The sequence below is a fragment of the Herpailurus yagouaroundi genome, unplaced genomic scaffold, assembly GCF_014898765.1.
Source record: "Herpailurus yagouaroundi ecotype Mexico unplaced genomic scaffold, PumYag 141, whole genome shotgun sequence".
Lineage (NCBI taxonomy): Eukaryota > Metazoa > Chordata > Mammalia > Carnivora > Felidae > Herpailurus > Herpailurus yagouaroundi.
This window is the reverse complement of record NW_024412396.1, coordinates 42,434,702-42,460,212: the sequence shown is the minus strand read 5'-3', so window position 1 is coordinate 42,460,212 and position 25,511 is coordinate 42,434,702. Positions and strand designations below refer to the sequence as shown.

The 25,511-nt window shown below is 34.8% G+C and overlaps 1 protein-coding gene across 2 annotated transcripts in view; it reads right to left on the bottom strand.

Annotated features, from left to right (window-relative positions):
* The window catches only part of PALS1 (protein associated with LIN7 1, MAGUK p55 family member), a 96,236-nt gene that overhangs the window by 24,844 nt on the left and 45,881 nt on the right, over positions 1 to 25,511 (bottom strand). For both annotated transcript variants that reach the window (XM_040477445.1, XM_040477444.1), the window contains exons 3-7: positions 18,600 to 18,808; positions 11,152 to 11,229; positions 9,447 to 9,593; positions 7,805 to 7,966; positions 6,053 to 6,130 (exon numbers count right to left, since the gene is read on the bottom strand). In XM_040477445.1, the coding sequence (XP_040333379.1) occupies positions 6,053 to 6,130; positions 7,805 to 7,966; positions 9,447 to 9,593; positions 11,152 to 11,229; positions 18,600 to 18,808 (674 nt within the window). The remainder of the gene's footprint in view (positions 1 to 6,052; positions 6,131 to 7,804; positions 7,967 to 9,446; positions 9,594 to 11,151; positions 11,230 to 18,599; positions 18,809 to 25,511) is intronic.

The following is a 25,511-nucleotide window of genomic DNA, read 5'->3' as shown; positions in this document are numbered from 1 at the left end:
ATCATGACCTGAGCTGATGTAGGCCACTTAACCGACAGAGTCACCCAGGCGCCCCAAAAATTGTTTTTTTATTTTTTAATTTTTTATTCTTATTTATTTAAATATATGTTTTAATGTTTATTTTTGAGAGAGCCAGAGACAGAGCACGAGCAGGGGAGGGGCAGAAAGAGAGAGGGAGACAGAACCTGAAGCAGGCTCCAGGCTCTGAGCTGTCAGCACAGAGCTCGACATGGGGCTCAAAATCACGAGCTGTGAGATCATGACCTGAGCCGAAGTTGGACACTTAACCGCCTGAGCCACCCAGGCACCCAAGAAATGTTTTTTTTTTTTAATAAAAATCAGATCATGATACTAGATTTAATATCCAAACTTCCTGCTGTGGCCACAGAGATCTACTTGACCTGGTCCTACCTACCTCTCCAGCTTCATCTCTTTGAATCCTCTCCCTACCTTTCCATTCCCCCACTTTCCTCCACCTCCAAGGATTTCCAAATAGAAAGGTCTTCTGGCAACTAATAGGCCTAGCTTCATCTCTTCTTGCTGGTCTCAGCCTCATGTTGCCTCCACCCAGAGGACTTTCCTGACCACTTAATCCTATTTCTTTTTATTCTTCAGTGTTCAAGGCTGCTTATTTCCATTTTATCATTTACTACAAGCTATAGCTATTTTATATCATGTTAATTATTATCAACTCACTGCTTAGCATAGTGCTTAGTACACAAAAACAAGATTTTCACTGTAAGGAAAAAACCGGGGACCCCTAAGAATAGATTTCAATTATTAATACCATTTGGCTAGTGGCTAATTCTGTGTTTTGTATCCTTGACCTGTGATTTTTAGCATTCTCCTTTCCTAAGCCTATAAATTCCCCTTAAACCACATCTCTCTCCTATCCTCCCATCCCAATCCCCACAAATGAAGACTTCAGTCATGTTCCCAGTCTTCTTAAAGCTGTAAGTCTTCTGTAGGCAAAAGAGACCCTATGGCAATTTGAAACACTAATGTCTTTAGTATGCTTTTATTGTACTCAGAATCTAGTATCATTATTTATATAGCTACTAACAAGTTTTTTTTTTTTTTTAAGGTTTATTTACTTTTTTTTTTTTTTAATTTTTTTTTTTTCCAACGTTTATTTATTTTTGGGACAGAGAGAGACAGAGCATGAACGGGGGAGGGGCAGAGAGAGAGGGAGACACAGAATCGGAAACAGGCTCCAGGCTCTGAGCCATCAGCCCAGAGCCTGACGCGGGGCTCGAACTCACGGACCGCGAGATCGTGACCTGGCTGAAGTCGGACGCTTAACTGACTGCGCCACCCAGGCGCCCCAAGGTTTATTTACTTTTGAGACAGAAAGAGAGAGAGAGCACACACGAAGAGGGGAAGAGCAGCGAGCGAGCAAGCGAGAGAGAATCCTAAGCAGGCTCCGTGCTATCATTGCAGAGCCTGACGTAGGGCTCGAACTCACAAACCATGAGATCATGACCTGGGCCAAAATCAAGAGTTGGATGCTTAACCAACTGAGCCACCTAGGCGTCCCAGCTACTAAGATGTTAATTCATCTATAGTTACACTTTTCTATCATGGTATTCTAATTATTTTCTTTAGATTGATAATAAACAGTAATGCAATATTTAGTGGCTTTGTGGGACATTACCTGTTATACTATACACTGTTAAAAGCCTAATTTCTGGAATAAGCATAAGATTTAGTCCTTAGTCACTTATTAATAGTGGGCTTGGGCAATTAACTTGACCTAAGTTCTAGTTTCAATGCCTGTTGAAGGGGTTAAATAAAAATACCTGTATTTTTACAGGGATGCTGTGGGCATTAAATGAGGTAAAACCTATAAAAAACAATTAGTACCATACCTGGTATTGAGTAACTAATCACAATAATAGCTAATATTTATTGGATAATCAATAATCTCTGAATTTTCTAGTACATATTCCATCACTAATAAGCATTGTGACCCCTCACATTTCAATTTATTTCTGTTAGATCAGAGCACTGGACTACATGAAAAAAGTGCCTTCATGTTCAAATATTTTATTTCTTCCTTCCATATTATTTCAATTATATGGTAGAATACTCTAGAGTTTTGCACACTTGTCTGAGAACTCCAACTTTTTTTTTCAAGTCAATGCAGACAGAAGGAAACTGCCATTTAAATGATGTTATGTTGGGGCACCTGGGTGGCTCAGTCGGTTAAGCGTCTGACTTTGGCTCATGTCACGATCTCATGGTTCATGAGTTTGAGCCCTGTGTCAGGCTCTGTGCTGACAGCTCAGAGCCTGGAGTGTGCTTTGAATTCTGTGTCTCCCTCTTGCTACCCTCTCCAGCTTGCACTCTTTCTCAAAAATAAACATACATTAAAAAATAAATGAATGAATGAATGATGCTGTTTCCTGGGACAAATGTGCCCATCACCCAGAAGTGAACTACAAAGGTGCCAAGACTCTTGCCCTCTGTGACTGATAGAGCAGCCACTGGTTGCTATGTGTGATGCAAAAGAAACCTAAATAAAGCAGTACTTCTGATAGAGCTGACTCCTGCCGTCTGTGACGTCATAATTCAGCAAGTAAATATAGTGGGGTTGGCAGATAACTCCCATTTTCTCTTAAACACACATTTCTTCAAACATCACAAAACATACATCAGAAAGATACCTTTTGCTGCTCTTAATAGATCCTGACTTGTACCATAACAGTGGTCAATAAATTGTTTTAATTTCTTAAATTCAGCAATCTCACAGATAATTATTCTGCATATTCTCCAATAACTAAAATTATAATTTCCTATCACTGTTTTCTTTGTGCAAGCTTTAATAACAGTAATTCATTTTCAGCCAGTTAGGTTTGATAAAAACTTTCCAAGAGATATGGCAATTTTGAGAGTTCTTCACAATTTAAGAAGGAAATGAAGGAAAAAAAATACTGTACATCATCTTTTCATTTTGAAAAGCATCTCTAACCTAAAGACACCTACAGATTGAAAGTAAGGGGATGGAGAACCATCTATCATGCTAATGGTAGACAAAAGAAAGCCGGAATAGCCATACTTCTATCAGACAACCTAGAGTTTAAAAAAAGACTGTATCAAGAGATGAAGAAGGGCATGTATATCATAATTAAGGGGTCTATCCACCAAGAAGACCTAACAATTGTAAACATTTACGTGCCAAATATGGAAGCACCCAAATATATAAATCAATTAATCACAAACATAAAGAAACTCATTGATGAAAAGCATCTCTACCATCAAATGCTGAATCAATGTGGGGCTTAAACTCACAATCCTGAGATCAAGGGCCACATACTCTACTGATTGAGCCAGTTAGTCACCCCCAAAATACTGTATTTTAAAATAGATAAACCTTCCATCTTTTCCTTTCTCTCTGTCCCTTTATTATTTTTTTTAAAGCCCAGATAAGTAAATGCATATTCTAACCCTCCTCTGTGAAGTCTACTCAGATTGCAGAGCTACTTTTGAAATTAAGGCCTCGTTTACAGGGAAAAAGGCATAGAGAATGAGGCTGATGGAATTCAGGGACAAACTATTTCCTCATTTTTCTTCCTACAAAGCACTTTAAACAGAAGGAAGCTTGCAGATGCAACATCAACTTCAATATGTTCCATAAGGAATGAAGGGAAAACATGGAATGATAGCCAAAATATGAAGCATAACTGTGATGAAATTTTTTTTTAAATTTAACGTTTATTTATTATCGAGAGACAGAGACACAGAGCGTGAGCAGGGGAGGGGTAAAGAGAGGGAACACACAGAATCTGAAACAGGCTCCAGGCTCTGAGCTGTCAGCACAGAGCCTGACGCGGGGCTCGAACACATGAACTGTGAGATCATGACCTGAGCTGAAGTCAGTCGCCCAACCGAGCCACCCAGGTGCCCCATAACTGTGATGAAATATTGACAAAAAAATGAAACTGTGTTCTTTCAAACCATTATGCTTTTGTAGAAGTTAATAATAACAGACGCAATACACATCAGCCTTCTACATCAACTCAGCATTTTGAAGTCTGTAAATTTCCGAACAGCTTTACTGAGAAATAACTCATACATTATAAAAGTCACTACTGTACACAATTAGATACTTTTTATTAATTCAGAGTTGTACGACCATGAACAATTTTGTAACATTTTTTTATCACCTCCAAAGGAAACCTCATACTGATTAAGAATCACTCCCATGCTCTCCTAACTCTCCATTCCGACACCTAAGGATCTACTACCTCCTGTCTCTACAAATTTACCTATTCTGGACATTTCATATAAATGAACCAATATATGGCCTTTTGTGACTGGCTTCTTTCATCTAGACTAATTTTTTCAAGTTCACCCATGTTATATAGCAAGTATCAGTACTTTATTCCTTTTTACTGCCAAATAATATTCCTTTCTAAAAATGGATAGATCATATTTCATTTTCCATTCATCAGGTAGCAGACATTTGGGCTGTTTCTACTTTGTGGTTAATAAAATAATGCTGCCATGAACAGTCACATACAAGTTTTTTTGAGGATGTGTTTTCAATTCTTTTGGATATATATCTAGGAGTGGAACTGTTAGGTTGTATGAAGTTTGTCTTTTACCATAGCAGTTGAATAAATGTTTAACATAAAGAGCAATAGATATTCTAAAATTAAAGCTGTACATACTTTGAAAAAGCACTTTTTCCTCCTGCACTAAGTATGTTTAAGTTAAATAAACCACCTATAATGACAGAAAAAGAAGTTGCAAGTCATAAAAATTCTGGAAGAAAACTGTTTTATTTTTTACTTTTCAGAGTTTACTAACTTTGAAATATTAATATTTATGTTTATTTAAATCAGAACTGAATTTACCTTTTACTTGAGTGTTAAGAAATAATTAAAGAGACATTTCTAAGACTCAAAAGTAAACATATATGTACAAGTTTTTGTGTAGACATAAGTTTTCAATTCCTTAGTATACCAAATGAGACAAAAACATATCCACACAAAAAAACCTGCATAGGACTACATGGATGGAACAAGAGGGTATTATGCTAAGTGAAATCAGTCAGAGAAAGACAAGTATCATATGACTCACTCATATGAGGAATTTAAGATACCAAACAGATGAACATAAGGGAAGGGAAGCAAAAAGAATATAAAAACAGGGAAGAGGACAAAACATAAAAGACTCTGAAATATAGAGAACAAACAGAGGGTTGCTGGAGGGGTTGTGGGAGAGGGGATGTTTAAATGGGTAAGGGGCATTAAGGAATCTACTCCTGAAATCATTGTTGCACCATATGCTAACTAACTTGGATATAAATTAAACAATAAATTAAAAACAAACAAAAAAAAAAACCAAAAAAAACAAAAAAACCCCAAAAAACCTGCACAGGGATGTTTATAGCAGCTTTACTGATAACCTAGAAACAAGCAAGATAGCCTTCAGTAGGTAAGTGGATAAGCTACCGTATAACCAGATAATGGAACATTATTTGGCACTTAAAAAAAAAAAAAAGGAGCTACCAAAAGCTAAGAAAAGACACGGAGGAAACTTAAATGCTTATCACTCATGAAAACAGCCAATCTGAAGTGGCTACCTACTGTTTGATTCCTCCTATATGACATTATGGAAAAGGCAAAACTATGGAGATCAGTGGTTGCCATGGACTGGGGTTACGAAGTGCCGATTAGGCAGAGCAAGACAATTTTTAGAGCAAACTATTCTGTATGATAAAATGATGGATACATATGAACTATACACTTGTCAAACCCATAGGATGTACAACACCAAAAGTGAATCCTGATGTTAACTATGGTCTTTGAGAAATAATGAAACCGTTGATTCATCAACATAACAAGTGTTCTACCTGGTACAGGATGCTGATAGTGGAGATAATTATGTGCGTGTTGGGGCAAGAGATATGTGAGAACTCTGTACTTGGTGTTCAATTTTGCTGTGAACATAAAGTACTCTAAAAAAAAAAAAGTTTGTCAATTAAATAAAAAAGTAAACAGTAGCCACCAGAAAATAAATAATGGGACATAAAAAAATCACTTACTACTGTTTCCTTGGCTGGAGGAGGCTTGATCTGTTGACTGGGAATCAGAACAAATGTCAGAGTACCATGCATATCAGACTGCAACAGAAAGATTAGGTTATTTAAAAATTGTCACTTACAAAAATCATTCTATGACCTTATAATCAATATTCCCTAAACTGGACTATTCTGGATCCCCTAGAACACTTTCTAAAAAGTTGGTAAAGATGAATGCTGTTTCATAAGGAAGCACAAATTGGGCCTTTCATGAACTCCATTATATTAAGCTACTCAGGAATGGGACATTCTGCAATTCTGGTCCACCAGAGAAAGCCACTTAGCTTATAAGTCTTTGGTTTTTGTATTCCATTTGGTGTAAGCTTAGAAAAATTGCACAGCGAAGGATTGAAAGATACCACAGTGCTATAACAATTCAAGGTTATCTACTCTGGCACACATCAATTTTAATAAAGTACAACTTGAAATAGTAATTGTGACCAGGATTAGAAAAATGATGCAAATATACACATATTCTCACTTCCCAGATACATGGTCTCTGTCATTCATTCTATTTTTTAACTGTATGGAGTTTTACTGTCAGGTAACTATTATTTCCCAGTACACCACTGACTGCCTTGTTCAGATACCTCCAACCTGAACAGTAATCACAAATTCTGGTCCAGAGATAGCAGGGAGCAGTGTTCAACACAGAGACAAGAGCCAATAAAACAAGGCCTAAAAACAATGACCACTGACACTGCTCTACCAAAGCAATGAATGAGTTTGAGTGAAAATAAGGACATTTTATAGATTCTTCAACAAACATCAGTAGATAAGACAGATTCTATTGTAACAACTGATATTAAATAAGAATAGAAGTCTGGTTTGTGGATATATACAAAGTGATCAAACTGCCCTCAAAGACAGACTATGAAATGGCTTCCTGATTATACCAGCACTGTCCAAAAGAACTTTCTACAACGTTCTAATATGGAAGCCATTAGCTATATACTACTCTTGAACACCTGAAATGCAGCAAATATGAATGAGGAATGTAATTTTAAATTTTACTTAAATCTAAATAACTAGCACCAGGAGCTAGTGGTTATTATGTTGGGCAGTGTACATCTATACCATTACTATTACCTAATATCATTAGGGAAACAGCAATCAGTTGAAGAGAATTAAAAAAAAAAAAAAAAGAACTTAAAAATGATAAGGGTATGGACTTTGTTTTATCACTATTTTCCTACTGGCTAGCACATGGTAGGCACTCAATAAATATATGTTGAAGAAATAGCTATATTGTGATTTCAGAGGCAATATACATAGCAGTAATAAAGCTCAAAAAAAGAAAAAAATCAGTGGTAACCACCCCAAAATGAAACTCTACTAATAAGTATTACAGAAATAATTATATCATGTGAAAATTCAGTTAGAAATTGCCTAAGAATTTTTAATATTTTTAAAATATTTTATTTTGAAGTCTAATTACAAAGAAACAGCTTTTAAGAATCTAACAGTTCTTTTTATTTTTTAACATTTATTTATTTTTAGGAGACAGAGACAGAGCATGAGAGGGGGAGGAGCAGAGAGAGAGGGAGACACAGAATCTGAAGCAGGCTCCAGGCTCTGAGCTGTCAGCACAGAGCCTGACATGGGGCTCGGGCTCACAAACCGTGAGATCATGATCTAAACCAAAGTCGGACACTGGGTGAGCTGGGTGAGCCACCCAGGTGTCCACCTAACAGTTATTCTCCTGTATTAACTTACCAACAAGTCAAAAACCTCATTGACATCTTTCCCTCGAATTTCAATGCCATTAATCTCCAGAACTTCATCTCCTTCATGTAATAAACCACTTTTCTCTGCAGCACCTCCTTTTACTATCCGACTAATGATGACAGAATCCATCTCATTACGAACTGTAGCACCCTAAAAAAGGCAGTATGTAATTTTGAAATAGAACTGCACTTTTTTGTTAAACATTTCTTAATTTTTTTCTATTGTTAAACATTTCTTCATTAAATTTTTTTTCTATTCAACAATACTAGCTTTCAGTTATCTTGAAAAAAAAAAAAAAACCTAACTTACACAACTAGAGTAACCATGGTAATTAGCTTTGAAAGTTCATCATTTTCCTTACATTTTGTTTCAGACACACTATGTATTCATTAGAATCAAGCAGACTTCTAAAGTATACAACAGAAATATGCACTTAAAAACAACGTGAAGACCTATAATCAAATTTGTTCTCTAGATTCTGGATACTATTCATGGTTATACTATATTTAGACGTACTTTGTGAACATGACTTGTAACTATAAAAGTCCTTTTTTAAAATTCAAAATATGATTAAGGGATGAATAATAATCTGCTTGATTATTCAAACATTATATATTATAGCTGCAACCAATTCACATTTAAATGTATCAAACATTAGCATTCATTACATAAATTGAAAGCACAACTGAAATACATATGCTCAAAAATGGAAATATGAAATATGGATTAAAAGCTTAAAAGCAGAGTTCATAACATTTTTCTCCTAAACTTAAAAAAAAAAAATGTTTTTTTAATGTTTAGTTTTGGAAGAGATAGACAGAGGACAAGCAAGGGAGGCGCAGAGAGAGAGAGAGAGACACAGAATTTGAAGCAGGCTCCAGGCTCTGAGCTGTTAGCACAGAGCCCTACTCAGGGCTCAAACCCAGGAACTGTGAGATCATGACCTGAGCTGAAGTCAGATGCTTAAATGACTGAGCCGCCCAGGTGCCCCTCTCCTAAACACTTAAAATTTTCTTGTAACTTTCCCAATTTCTTTTTCTGTGGGGGGAAAAAATCTAATTACATAACTGCCCATAAGATACAGTCCCTAACTTATGTACCACACTATTCAAGATGTAATTTGAGACATTGTTTCTCTGAAAACAAAAGAAAGAAAATTGAGACAATGATAGCAGATTTAGAAAAGAGATCGAAAAAAGTTTTACATATGACATTAAAAAACAAAAAAATTAAAACATTAATATTAACATTAAAGAATACATATTTCTAAGTATATGTGGAAAATATAAGTAACTGTATTTCAAGAGATTTAATGGAATGAAAATATCAGAATTTCTAATTATTGTTTTTTTAAAAAGCTGGGAGAATAAATGAAGCAGATAATTTGTCCCTTCTTCGTTCCTCAACAATTATTTTACAAGCTATTATTTTCATCAAATCATAGGTAAGAAAACATGAACAAATTTTTCTCAACTGAATAACATGAGCAAGAGCAAGAACATAAAAGAACTCCAGCAAATCAATCTCAAAAAAGAAAAACTACCAGAGATGTAAAGGGGTCTTCAATTATCTGCCATATAGAAGACCTCTGTGTAGAAAGGATCTCAGATCAGAGATGTGGAACACTTACCAGCGGAATATCTCGAGCCTTTTCGATACGAACTATTTTTACAGTTTCTCTTCCATATTGGCCAATGCTTTCATAAATTCTCTCATCTGAAATGGGCTCTAGCTGCATTTCCTGCTCAGCAACCTTATCATGGGCCAATAAAAGTGCCTGTTTCAAACAAATCCACAGCATTTACAGTAGCAGCATGATTTCTGTAGAGAGATTTTTAACCTAATCATGTAGATTAATATTCTCATTTAAACCTTTAAAAGAGGCGCTATAATTATTTATTCAGATCTGTTTCCAAAGTTTCTAACTGAAGTACATATGCAACCCTGTGTCTTTTATAGCTAAAAATAAAGATGTGTTAAGTATAACAGGGTAACTCTCGGATGAGTTATCAAATGCTTATTAAAATGCTTATTAAACTTCAGGGGCACCCAGGTGGCTCAGTTGGTTAAGCATCCGACTTCAGCTCAGGTCGTGATCTTGCAGTGTGTGAGTTCAAGTCCCACGGCAGGCTCTGTGCTGACAGCTCGGAGCCTGTAGCCTGCTTCAGATTCTGTGTCTTCCTCTCTCTCTCCCCTCCTCCCCCCATTAACGCTGTCTCTCCCTCTCTCAAGAATAAACATTAAAAAATAAAATTTAAAAAATGCTTATTAAACTTCATAAAAACAAAATCAATTAAAAATTTTTTTTCCAACGTTTTTTATTTATTTTTGGGACAGAGAGAGACAGAGCATGAATGGGGGAGGGGCAGAGAGAGAGGGAGACACAGAATTGGAAACAGGCTCCAGGCTCCGAGCCATCAGCCCAGAGCCCGACGCGGGGATCGAACTCACGGACCGCGAGATCATGACCTGGCTGAAGTCGGACGCTCAACCGACTGCGCCACCCAGGCGCCCTGAAAACAAAATCAATTTAATGGACCAACACCATAGAAAATTAAAATTTATGGAAAAATATAGCCAAAAAAAGGGGAAGAATTTTTTTAAATCTTTATATTTTTCACAAAAATTCTTCCCTTTTGGGAGTACCTGGGTGGGGGTGGCTCATTCAGTTAAGCATCCGGCTCCTGATTTTATCTCAGGTCATGATCTCATGGTTTCTGATTTTGAGCCCCACGTCAGGCTCTGCACTGACAGTGGGAAGCCTCCTTGGGATTCTCTCTTTCTTCCTCCCTCTTTGCCCCTCCCCTGCTCATGTTCTCTCTAAAAAATAAAGTTGTTTCAAAACTAATGTGGTTAATTTTATAATTTTTTTTTTCAACGTTTATTTATTTTTGGGACAGAGAGAGACAGAGCATGAACGGGGGAGGGGCAGAGAGAGAGGGAGACACAGAATCGGAAACAGGCTCCAGGCTCTGAGCCATCAGCCCAGAGCCTGACGCGGGGCTCGAACTCACGGACCGCGAGATCGTGACCTGGCTGAAGTCGGACGCTTAACCGACTGCGCCACCCAGGCGCCCCAATTTTAAATACAAAAATAGATAATCCAAAAAATAAGTAACTATATAAATAAATATCTATATCTATATCTATATATATCTAAATATATATATTTCAACATAGTAATTTATTTTGCAGTGGGAGGTGTAAATAAAACAGGCTGGACAGATAATGTTTGAGGTTCTTTCTAGCCCTAAGAGATTTTGATTCAAAGAGATTTTGAATGCTAGAAAAATCACATATATATATACATACATATGGTTCTGTTCATTTTCTACCTGAATATGTGGAGCATTCAGCAAAGCAGTTAATTCTTGTCCTTCCTTCTGGTGGATTGGCTTCAAAACAGTTTGTACCTAAGAAACAAAAGATTATTTTTCCTAGGTTACAGGAAACATCACCAGCATCTATACAAGTCTTAAAAAAAAAAAAAAAAGATACAATTTAAATTAGTAAAATCTACTTATAAGAAAGGAAAGCACTACAAAGAATTATAAGAGAAAAAAGTCATGTGTTTTTTCTCAGAGTTTTCCATCTTGCTATCATTGTTAACAGTGTTTTTTATTTAAAAAAATACACTAAAGATTTTGGTATTTATGACTATGAATGAACTGTTTTTTTGTTTTTGTTTTTGTTTTAAATCTTTATTTTAGAGAGAGAGTACAAGCAGGAGAGAGGGGCAGAGGGAGAGAATTTTAAGCAGGCTCCATTCTCAGTGTGGAGCCTGACGTGGGGCTTGATCCTATGACCTTAGGATCATGACCTGAGCCGAAATCAAGAGTGAGACAGCCACTCAACCCACTGAGTCACCCAGGTGTCCCAAACTGTTTGCTTCTTGGAAGTTTCTATCAATGTACTATAAAATAGACTAAAAATGATTACATAAGGGAAGAAAAACTATCTTAACAGTTACTTGCTATTTTGTACTTTCAAAAATATGTTTATATATTTTAAACCAGAGATGACACTTTAAAGAGTTACAGACTAACGAGATAAGCTTACATGACAGTAATGGAACAACTACAATACCACAGGCACAGGTAATTAAAAAAGTCTCGAGGTGGAGCAATTCTTGCATTCATAGGAGAAACACTTAATTATGATGAGTTTCTTTTAGCCTTTGTTTCCTTACCTATAAAATGGCACCTACCGTTCAAAGTTTGAGATAATCCATATAAACTGTTTAGCACAGTACCTAGGCACACAGTAAAACCTTGGTCTGTGAGCACAATTCACTCAGGAAACTCGCTTGTAAACCAAAGCACTCATGTATCAAAGCAAATTTCAAGAACCATCGGCTCAGTTGTGATCATGTAATGTTTGGCATCACATTATTACTCATATTGTAAGAGACTGCCATTTATCATGTTAAAATGTATTAGAAATGATTGCTTGGCTTGCAAGACACTCACAGAACAAGTTACAATCCAAGGTTTTAATAATAAATTACTATTTTAATACATTTCTAGATGTGAGTTATTCATATTTTAAGATTTCTATATTAATGTTCCTAAATTTCTATGTTAATGTTCCTACACTTAAGCGTTAAAACAGTTTAACACAAGAATTATGTTTCTTAATGTTTTGATAGAGCTTGTACATAAAATCACCCGAGCATGGTGATTTTTTAAAGGTGGATTTCTGATTTCTTAATTTTAACTATATTTTATTGATAGTTACTTGTCTACTTTTTTGGGTTATCTGTCCTTAAATCACTTTGGCAATTTATATTTCCTTAAAAGAACCATCCACTTCATAACACTTGGACATTTAACACCATAAAGCTGTAACTGTATTATAATTTTTTAATCTCCTATGTTTGCATTCATGCTTTTTTCTTTCCTGATGTTACTGGTATTTTTTTCTTTCATGTAACTTGGCAAAGGATTCTCTATTTTCTTGTACTAAAACCCAGTCTCTCATTTTAAATTTACTGTTCCTTCCATTTAAATAATGTAATTCCTGGGATGCCTGTGTGGCTCAGTCACTTAGGCGTCTGACTCTTGACTTCAGCTCGGTCATGATCTCATCTCATGGTTCATGGGATCGAGCCCTGTGTTGGGCTCTGCACTGACAGTGCACAGCCTGCTTAAGATTCTCTTTCTCCTCCTCTCTCTGCCCCCTCCCCTGCTCGTGCTCTCTCAAAAATAAATAAACTTAAAAAAAATTTTTACAATTCAGACCAACAATCTGATTTTTTAAGTGGTAAAAAAAACTCTGACAAGCTATTTTACAAAAGATAGGGAAACAGCCTATAAAAAAATGCCCACTATATGTTAATACAAACTAAAATGAGATACCATTACACATCTGCTAGAATGATAAACAGGAAACAACTCAAATATCAACAGGTGAGTGGTTAAACAAATTGCGGGATATTCATACAATGGAATACTACTACTCAGCAAGACGTTACAAATACTGATAAATGCAACACATGGATAAATATGAAAAAGAAGTCAGACACAAAAGACTACATATGATCTTATTCCATTTATATGAAATGTTCAGAAAAGGCAAATTAGTAAATAAAAACAAAACTGATCAGTGAAGGCCTAGGGCCCGGGAAGTGGGAAGGAGGTGTTACTCTCTGTAAAGGGCCATGAGGGAGCTTAGCAAAAGTCACGGATGCTTCTGTAACGACCACAGTGATAGATTACACAGGTGTATATCATGTGTCAAAGCATACTGAACTATACAATAAATGTACCCATTTTAAGCATATGTAAATTATAGGTCAATAAAGCTGGTTACCAAAAAGATATGTCCATAAACCCCAAAACTATGGGAAAATCTGGGTGTATCTCCTTTACGCTTAGTCTTACCAAAATAAGATCATACTATTTATGTAATTTTATAACAGCATTTAATAACTACTTTTACTTGATATTAATTATAAAAACATTTTTCTATGTCATTAAATATCTTTTTCAATTCTAAAACAGAAATATAAACATTTTAATTTTTGTTGGCTGTCACTTACAAGATCATGTCCAAGCTCCTTAGTGTTATTCTTAGCATCATCTGATTTCTGCCTCTTCTCCAGCCCTATCACCTGGCACTCCTCATGCTATAACCTTTTTTGGTCCAGCCCCAAACTGCTGCTTCCTCCCTGCATGCATCAGGCTGTCTCCCTATGATGACCGTGAATGGTCCCTATGATGCCAGCTGTTCCAGCTACCTGAATTTGCTTAAATAACATGTACTCATAAGTCTGAACAAACTTGATTTAAAATTGTTGATGGGACCAGACTGAGGTCATTATAGATGGAACTCATCTTTTTCAGCTTTGTTTGGCTATTCACAGAATGGCTGGCAAACTGCATTCAATGTTTGACAAATTCAATAAAAGAGGACAGGAAGTCTTCCTTGATGTCTCCTTTACCTTTAGTCTCCATACAGGAACAATAGGTCCTATTAGTTTTCTATTTAAATATTTCTTCACATCATGTTCAACTGCTACTCAAAATCTTACAGCTGGACAATTACAATAGCCTCCATACTTTATGCCTCCATTCTTGACCTCACACAATTTCTAAGTTTTTTGCTTTAAACTTTTCTTTACAGTGGCTTTTTCATATAAAATTTGGGAAACATAAATATCAAAATAAGAAAATTACCTATCACCTACCACTTAAAGATAGCCTTCTTAATAATTTATTTTTTCCAATATCTCTCACATGCATGTTTGAAAAGGATGTTTGCATGTGTACAAATTATATCCATATTTTAATAGGCATCATGTTGAATATCAAATAAACCAATGTTTTTGCTTCTGAAAGTAATTCAACCTATTGAAATTAGAAACAAATTCATAGTTTCCCTGTTCTCCCCCTTTATATTTCACTATTATATATACTATTATGTTTTTACTTTTTCGTTGTAGTAGCTAGTCCCTCCAGAAAAATGTTAGTACTAGAGGTGAGAGTCTGTAGATTGTCCTGTTCCAAGCTTAAAAAGCAATGTGGTGGGTATTTCACCATTAGGCAAGATGCTCCCCATTGATTTGATATTATTTATCAACTTAACAAAATGTACCTGGCTTTCTAAGAATTTTCACCACCAAGGGAAAGGTACTGAATTTATTTTCAGGTATCTTTTCTGCATCATCAAGTTGATCCTATGGTTTTTTCCTTTCATCTTTTTGTGTAAGTTAATTATTTAAAAATATTTACCAACAAGGATCCATTATAAGTTAAATTTAAACTTATTAATATGGCTTATCTGGCCTTCAGGATCTGGACTCCAATTATTTAAGACTATATCCTACCCTTTACTCATTGTTGAACAAATATGCCAGAAACTTTCTCAATCACTATGATCTTTGTACCCTTTGCCAATGGAATGGCTTTTCCTCTTTCTTGGACTTCCTGGTAAATTCCCAATCATCCTTCAAGATTCAGCAACTTAAATTTTCTTCAAAATTTTTGCTTCCTCCCATCACTGCCCCTTGAATCAGGTACATCTATCACATGCTCTTGGTACCTTACTCATACTGCCATCACAGTACTTCTCATTAGATTGTAATTGATTCACTGTTCTTCCTCAGTGATAGCTTAACTCAACTTTCACTGGTCAATGGACATCTGGGTTGATTCCAGTTATTATCTGAATGCTAAAACAGCATTTGTACCTAAGCCTTTGTGTGGATACGTTTTCAGTTTTCTCAGGTATGTAACCAGAAGTGGAGTTGCTGGTTCATAATATATAGGTACGTTAAGCTTTAGTAGATATTGCCAAAAATTTTCCAAAGTGGTAGTACCAATTTATACTCTATGAGAGTTTCGGCTGCTTCATAAGCTCACAAACATTTGATATTGCCAGTTTTTTTGTTTTTTGTTTTTTTAAGTCATTCTGGTGTCTCTGTAGTGGTATCTCATTTTGTTTTAATTTGTATTTCTCTGATAGGAATGATCTGAACACCTTTTCATACTTATTGACCATTTGGATTTTTTCTTTCTGTGTCTGTTCAAGTCCTTTGCCCACTTAAAAAAAAAAAAAAAGAACAGTCTTTTTATTAATTTGTGAGAGTTCTTTTGGATTCAAGTTTTTGTTTATACATGTATACACATGTATATATCTCAATATCTCAAAATCAAATAATAAAATAAAATACTATTTCCTAGTCTGTTGTCTTACATTTTTACTGGACTAAGCAAAAAGTTCATTAAATGAAACCCAAGTTTTCAACCTTTTCTTGATAAAAGCACTTTAATGACAAAAATACTTGTTGTGGGGTTATTAATACATTTCCTATATTTTCAAAGATTTAATCTGGATTCAATATATAAATTTTATTATCTGTTATAAAATATTTAGTGTTTAACTGACACACAAAAAACTATAAAAATACTATTTTAAAGAGCTATAAAAACAGAGAACACTTCCTAATGTTTTAAGACATTCTTTCACTATATTCCTTGAATTTTTTAACTTAAATTTTCATGTAAAAGTGATACAACTAAAGCATGAAGTAACCTCTTCTTTTAAATACTGCATATTAAAATAGGTGGAATTACGAATGCTAAAAAGCAGAACACTAGGTATTGGACGTATGAACAGCCTAGTTATTAGTCTTATGCCATTCACAAAACCTCACCTGACCTCACTATCAATATCCAGAAATATAAAACAGAAGGGTTGAATTAGGTGACTGCTAACATTTTTCCAGCTGTAAAATAAAGGCAATAAATGAGTCCATTTAACTTTTAGAATTTTGTTTTCAGATTTAAGACTTTTCTTTGATGAGCTCTGAGTATATACTTTTTTAAAATGTTATGCACTCTAAGCCGGGGCTGCCACAGAGTTGTGCACGCACAGCTACAGGAAAGTTATTTACACTGCAGTACAACCACACACATTGTGACACACTGACTAGATTCATCAGTTTGTACTCATTTTAAGAACAGTCTCAGTCCAAGATAACTATCACCCACATATCTTACCACCACCAAAGCAACACAATCTCAAGTGTTACTGAAGATACTGTAAGGATGTGAAAGTAAACGTTCAGAAAGTCTCCTTGCTATGGCACTTTTAGAACTATGAATCATGTAAATACATTAGCTATCTTAAAACTAATTTTCAGATTAATTTTTTAAAGTCTTCAACCCTTTCTCTCCCAAACCATTTACTCTTTAAGCCACTTCTAGTTCGTTATCTCACTCAACTCCTAAAACTTTTTAAGCTATGTATGCCTTTTTTTATTCCTATTTCTTTTCACCCTTTCTGTTGTCTGTGTCACTTTCTTTAATTGGAACAATTCTGATCTCTCCTGCTTATTTCATTCTCTTTCCCACCCATTGTTCCATTCAACAAACAAAGGCCCAATAAGACAGAGAAAAGAATGATTATAATTATTTATCATGCATTCCTCCCAAACCTATACAATCAAAGTTACGCTGTATTTGTGAGTAAATTAAATCAAAGTAATGTCGGTTATTTTGATCTCTGCAAGGAAAGTAATTTTCAGAAAAACCATTTAAACTATAATAAGTAAAACCGCAGAGATAATTTTTTAATTAAAAATTTTAAATTTTAATTTCATATTTAATTTCAATAATGAAAGATGAGCACAAAGAATGAGTTTCAACTAGCTCTTTTAAATTCGAGTGGACAGAAAACTTCCTCTCTAGGAACAGGACCTTAGGTCACACTCTCCTGCCCTGGGTAATAATAGACTTCTCTCAGTTACTCTTGTCCACTGTATGCACCTAAATAAAATACATTCTGTGCTCATCTGAAAAAAATGCCTCCTAAGGTATTTTATAGGTCTGTAGTTCTGAAAGTACTACTCTTCCCCAGAGCCCATTTTCTGTCTAGTGTCTGGGTTTAATCAAATAGATTTACTTGATGGGCTTCCAGAATTATTAGTTTTCATAATATCAAAATAACTTAAAATCCTATAATGACAGAATTCTACCCCCCAAAACAGGAAATGACTTACTTATATCTTTTTAAAACCTTCAATTTATTATTTTATTTCTAGACAGAGAGAAAATCTTAAGCAGGCTCCACACTCAAGTGTGGAGTCTGACGTGGGGCTAGATCACACAACCCTGGTATCATGACCTGAGCTGAAATCAAGTCAGACACTTAACTGACTGAGCCACCCAGGTGCCCCTAAAACCTTCAGTTCAAAAGATGTTTGCAGAATACATTAACACTGAACATCAACACCAACAAACAGTAGAAACTAGAACTTCAAAGTCAGCATGTTAACAATAGAATGTCTCACTGTACATCAAATTTCAATTATTTTGGAGCTTCTATAGTTTTTAAAGAGGAAAAACTTCAAAGTATCTACAAGCAACAAATTTCAGAAGTTATATATTTATGACACCTGATTATCAGACAGAATTTTATCTCATTAGTACTCATCTCAGTTTATAATGTATAATGCTTAAAACTATACATTTATAAAAGTACTAAAACACTTCCCTTTAGTAATTTAGACAAATATTTCTCTCACTATGTAAACATAATTTTATATATAAAACTAGAACTTCTTTTCATGAAACAGAGCTCTGACTCTGAACTAAGTATGTATTTTTTCAGGATAAAATGCATTTGGCAAATTTTTCCTAACACAATAAATTAGTAACATGTGATCAGTAGTAATTAATTCAAACAAGCCTTATATTCACATCAGTATTTTCCAATAATACTGCCTTACTATCGCTAACAATTAGCTTGTATATGTCAAGCAGATGTTCAGAATACATACCTCTTGTGCAAGATCTTGTGCATTGGAGATAAGAGGAAAAGGAGGACTGGCCTTGTTCATGTGTACTGTGACAGCGTTGTGTATCTTAAATGCATTCTGGAAATCTTTATTTTGTACGAGTTGTAAAAGCAGTGAGATATCCTCCTGGCTCTGAGAATCTACCAAAGTATGTTGGATATGTTTAAGTGAAGAAAACAAGTCTTCCACTTCTAGTAGGAGAAGGAAAAGTATCCAAAAATTAATTGTTTCTGTTTTAATTCAACATATTTTAAGATAAACTTTCTTGAACCAATAACAATTTCTCAAAAAAAAGTTCTCAAAAAAACTCCTTGCATATATTTTTGAGTTAATTCACTGTCATTTTTAAGCAGAACTCTACAAATTATACAAAATAGAATAACATTTTTTCAAAAGTGTTTTAAGTACAAAACTAATACATATGACAAAAATAAATGAGTAGGAATACAGACATGAATAAATAAATTTAAAACCAATAGTTCCATCATCTAGAAACTTTTTTTAACATCTTAGATCATTTCCTTTTTAAACAGTACTTTTTAATTACATCACCAGTCTTTTAAAAACATTATATATAATTGCTCCATTACACTAAAGTTAAGCATTCAGGTTGCTTCCCTCCAATTTTTTGCTACTATACGTAATAAGCATTTCAGTACATAATGATTGCTGAATACAAATTTGTCTGAGATTCTGATGTTTTCCTAAAATAACTCCTAGAAATAGAATTTTTAAGTGAGATTCTGACCTTTTAAAGACCAAACAGCTTTCCAGGAAAGTTTTACTAATTTAATTTACATCCCATTAGCAATATTTTCCCCAATATTCAATATTACAGTTCTATAAAATCAATTTATTTAATGGAGAGGGTGAGATTTAGTAACATTTACCAGGCACTTCTTTGTGATTCATAAAACTCTTGTGAACATGAGTCTCCTAAAATTATATTGAAAGCTGTGGGCACATATTATGTGTGTGCATGCCTGTTAGTGTGCATATATAGCACGTGTATTTTTCTGGGAGGGAGTTATCCCAAAATGGTTAAGAACCATGAGTTGTCTCTTCCCTGCCCCCCAATAAGGTAGATGTATGCATGTGTTTGTATACACTTTGTCACATTTGTTGGCAACAGTTTAATTTTTTCATTTGTTAGCTGTATATATGGTAGCCTTTACTACAGAAAAATTATTTCACTGTTTCTATACTTACAAACTCCTTCTCCCAGGTCATTAAATATCTTCCTATATTTCTTTTGGTTTCTACTTCATAATTAACTTTGACCTATCTGAAATTTACTATTAGAAATTTGAGGGGGAAACTTTAACTTCAATTTTTTTCTTCCAAGTGGTTAACAATTATTGTAATACCATCTACTGAATAATCCTTCCTGTTCCACTGATGTATGACACCACCAAATTCTTACATATAATGATCTGTTTCTAGTCCACTGGTCTAATCAGAACCACAATATCTTATTATAGTAGCATTACAGTCTTTCCTCATATTAATAATACAAGTACTTGCTCGTTACTTTTTCAAAAATGTCTTTTAACCATTCAAAATGAGTTACAGAATCACTTTTCAAGGTACTTCCCAGTTGTCTCCCATTCCTGCAAAAAAGAAAAGTCCATGGGGCGCCTGGGTGGCGCAGTCGGTTAAGCGTCCGACTTCAGCCAGGTCACGATCTCGCGGTCTGTGAGTTCGAGCCCCGCGTCAGGCTCTGGGCTGATGGCTCAGAGCCTGGAGCCTGTTTCCGATTCTGTGTCTCCCTCTCTCTCTGCCCCTCCCCCGTTCATGCTCTGTCTCTCTCTGTCCCAAAAATAAATAAACGTTGAAAAAAAAAATTAAAAGAAAAGTCCTATTGAGATTCTGACTGAAACTAAACCTGTATACAAGTCTGGGAAAAACTTACAGTGGATACTACCGGTCTCAGTCACATGGGAAAAACCCTCTCAGCTTAAGTCTTTTTTGTTAGTTTTCTTCATGTAAGGTTTGCAGAAAAGCTACTACTTCTTATACACGTATCTTATAACCTACTACTTAACAGTTAAGTTTTTTCATAGATTCGAATAGTTCTTCAGCTGATTCCTGAGGTTCCTTATCTTTTCCCCCCAATCAAAACAGGTTTAGTCCTTATAAAATAAACAGATATGCTCTTTAGTAATCTAAAATAGCAAATAATCTAAAGCAGCAAATAGTGGGGGGATAAAACTGGAGAGTCAAAACTGTCAATCAGATAGGCCAAGAAGCTGTGACCCAGAGCTAAATAAAACTTAATAAACAGCTAGAATTTAACCATAGCTAAGATGGCATCTTTTTTTTTTCATGTGCATTTATTTTTGAGAGAGGGACAGAGCTCGAGAAGGGGAAGGGCAGAGAGAGAAGGAGACTTAGAATCTGAAGCAGGCTCTAGGCTTTGAGCTGTCCACACAGAGCCCGATGTGGGGCTCGAAACCATGAGTTGTGAGATCATGACCTGAGCTGAAGTTGGACACTTAACCAAATGAGCTACTCATGTGCCCCTTTAAGATGGTATCTTTAACAGTAGACAGAAAGAATACAGGTAAAGGGAACTGGGAGATGTTGGTCAGAGCACAAACTTGGTTTTAAGGTGAATAAGTTCTGAGGATCTATATGATGACTATGTCAATAATACTGTATTGTGTACTTGAAATTTGCTGAGTAGATCTTAAGCATTCTCATACTACACACAGTAACTGAGGTGATGGATGTGTTAATTAACCATGTATACATCAAATTATCACATTATACACTTTGGATAAATACAATTTTACTCGTCAAATATACTTCAATAAAGCTGGGGGGTGCAGAAAAAGGTTATGGACTATCAGATTCGACTAAATTCAAAGAGGTCACCATGGAATTACTAAGCGAATAAAGAATTTCTAAGAGCATAAAGAATTCAATAGGCTTAAACTATCTTTAGAGCAAAACAGGAAAACATTTAATTAAAAAGGAAAAAGAATTACAAAACCAACAAAGTAGTTAAGATACTTGGGAGACTATCTTAGATTTCACTGGGTGGATAATGAAATTCCTGTTTTAAAATTTTAGTAAATAAGAGCTCTGACTGGCTGTTGGGGCAATGAGAAAAATCAAGGGCTTCAGATCGCACTGCTCCCTGAAATCAATACACAACTTTATTCAGCCCAAAAGATAACCATCTATTGTCTTTTCAACCCCAAGATATTTAAACTTTTAAAGGCAAAGGAACTTTTGCATTAATCTCTTTTGTGTACCAAAGTCACCCATAAACAATACTGACATTGTAAAAAACAAACAAACAAAACTCTATTGTTGTATCTTCCAGCTAGAATTACTGGTGTTAATTTGTTATACTGCCTTTCAGATTTTTTTTTTTTCTTTTAAATCTGGGGCACCTGGGTGGCTCAGTTGGTTAAGCATCACGATCTCACGGCTCATGATCTCATGGCTCAGAACTGTGTGCTGACAGCTCCGAGCCTGGAGCCTGCTTCGGATTCTGTGTCTTCCTTTTTCTCTGCCCCTCTCCCACTCACACACTGTCTCTCTCTCAAAAATAAATAAAAATTACAAAAAAAATCCTGATCTAACTGTATAGGTCACAGAGTAAATGTTCTGCAATCTGATATTTTCCAATTTCTTTAGAATTTGTAAAATAAAATTACTGATCAGAAAACAACATTTAAAACTTTGATACATATTGACAAATTGTCCTCCAGACTGTTACTAATACTCCTACCAGCAACTAACTTGAGTGCTCATTCCTACAAATGACCAAATTATAAGGATTAATTTTTTCATTGTTGGTGACCTGGTTAGGAAAAAATATATTTCTTAGCCTAGTAGTGAGATTGAATATATTTTCACAAGGTTAACAGCCATTTGTATTTCTTCTTTCATCTTTTTTCTGCTTCTCTTTTGCCTATTTTTCTATTAGAGGTTTTTTCCCTTAATGACTGGAATGACACTGATTATATAAGTATCTTAAGTCTTATGCAGAACTTACTGAATGTAACTATCTTTTCTTGCTTTAACAAAACAGTAATTTTAATTGAGGATATTTACGAGAATTACTAAAAGAATGTATAAATTTTTGTCCTGAGTTCTACCTCAAACACAATCAGAATTTGTGTCTTTTTTAATGATATATGAAGTATAAATATAAATACATATGCATTAAGTTTATTATAATGTACCTTTCTGGTTAAGAACCACAGACTTAAAGGCTTTATTAACCTCAGTTACTATAATATTTTAAGACATGATATACTGAGTACTAAGGTAGTCAAACCTATTTTCTTCTATACTAAATGACCTTGATTGCTATATTGAGTTTTGTGTCTGTTTTTTATAGTTATTCTATTGCTGCATTGGCAACTGGTTTCTTTTGTTGCCCTCTTCTTGCTTCTATTGTAAACACAGCATATAATTCTTATTTAGAATACTGTAAGTATAAAATAAGATACTGTAGTTATATGCCATAAAGAAAGAAAAAGAGAAAGTAAGGTAGAGTACCTCAAACTAGGAATGGCTTAATGAGAGATGCAACTTAAAATCAATGACCTTATTTCAGGAGAGCAGTTAACAGTTGAGACACTGCTCAGATAGGAAATTTTGTGGAAATAGGAAATTTTGTGGTTAGTCCAAAATGGATAGCATAAGGAATGCAGGTTCAGAGAAAGATGAAATCTGGCCAATTTGTGCATATTGAGTTCTAAAGCCACAAAGACCACCTAGGAGAGTTTAAAATCCAAGAGAAAAATAACACTTCTCAGTCAAACTGGAAATGTCTTTCACTCAGAAGGTCAGGGACCAAGGTAAGGTCTATAGGAAGAGGAAAACTATAAAGCATAATACAACAGAGTCCCAAACAGGTTAAAAGACCTAGTAGCTACTTACATTAAGTAATATGTTGTGGGAGAACCTAAGGATCTTACCAATGCTAGAAATATTAAAAAACTTAACTAGGCCTAAGGTTCAAGATTATTAGGCTAACATCAAGACCAATTTAAACTTGTTATTTTTCATTCTTTACAACTTCACTCACCTCTTTGAAGTCCTAGTCACATTTTTGTTTAGTAAAAACTGTCTTCATTGAAATTATCTTTTCTTAGGAACTATCTCTAGACTTATTACATTATGAATGTTGCCAGACTGAATTGAGATCACCTGCACTTAAGCTCAGCTTTTAAAATTAAACATCGTTAACCATTTTTTGAAAACCTACAAATATGTATTCGGCCCATATTAGTCATTGCCATTAGTGAATAGTAAGATACAGAATATCAAATTATGTACATATACATTATTTTATTTAATTCTCATAAAAACTCTCAGAAATATTTCCCAATTTAAAAAAACAACCCCCAAACCCCCAACTAGAGACATATATAATTCAGATCAAATCTCTGGAGGATATAAAGCCATACAGTAAAAAATGGCACCCAGATAAAGAATCCATTTCTTCAACTTAAAAAAAAATTTTTTTTAATGTTTATTTTGGAGAGAGAGAGAGGGAGAGAGAGCGCAAGGGGCAGAGAGAGACAGAGACACAGAAACCAAAGTAGGCTTCAGGCTCTGAGCTGTCAAGCACAGAGCCCAACACGGTGCTTGAACTCACAGACTGCGAGAACATGACCTGAGCCAAACCAGGAGCCCCCATTTCTTCAATTTCTAAGGCAGTACTTTTTCTACCACACCAAAGAAATAAAAAAAGATAATTTTTTCCCTAGATTCTAGGGCTTGATTAGGTTATCTGTTTTGGAAAAACTGTCCTGAAATGTCTTTCTGCCCAATACAGCAGCATGTAATGCACATAGGTCAGTAATCAGAGGAGCTCATACATTTTAGCTATCTTACCATGTATCTTTAGAAGGAATTTCCTCTAGTTAACTCTTTGTGAATGTTCATACATATAATGCATATAATGCATGTGTTTTACTTGCCCTACAGATGCTACTTTTATAATATTAGGCAGGAAAGCTGCTCAAAGTACTCTTATCCTTCCAATCCAAGTTTCCATTAAAAATGTTCAGTGAACAAGTAGAACAGCTTAAATTAGCAGACACTCAGGGAGTTTTTAAACGTCATTAAATATATGTAGATTGACAAGAAGATATGGACTAAAACTACACACAGTTGAAACAAATGAATATTTAAGAGAAAATAATAAGTAATAGAACCCAATGATGAAATCAGTGGGCTTTTGTTTTAAGTTTATCAATTTAAAAGACATTAAAAATGATGCTGTTTCTGTCCAGTTAAGTTTTAAAATCACATAGGAAGCAACAAATACCTACAACTTTAGTCTTAAAATATGGATCATGATAAATGAAATGGGTTCACGGTCTTTACTCAGGTCTTTACTAGAAAATTCTCAATGGAATTTTGACAAAGGTCTTTGATATTAAAGATTACATCTAATGAAAAATTATTGTGGGTAACATCAACTCAGGGATTCTCACCTGACACATATTCACATTTTAAGTCTTCATATAAAAATTCTTAATTTCAAAGGTCACAGTAGTTAATTGTAGGTTAAAAAAAACCCTTTGTTCCTCTATTGTACATCTTTAAAAGCACTTTACAAATACATTATCATTCAAGAACAGTTAATTTTCTATACAGTTAAAGAAATGTTCCATTGTCTGATGGAAGCTGTATCTGTTTACTTAAAGCAAATAAAAAGCCCCCTAAGTTCTTCAACATTCTGTACAATTCCAGAAGGAATTTTAAAAATCCAATTGGAAGCAACTAAATCATTTGTCAAATATGTACCCTCTTCTGTAATTATCAATGAAGATAAACAATAAAGAGAGAACAGAATCCAGAGAACAGAGACTCCCTCCCCCACTCCCATAAACAGCGAGACAGACAAAGGGGAAACACAAG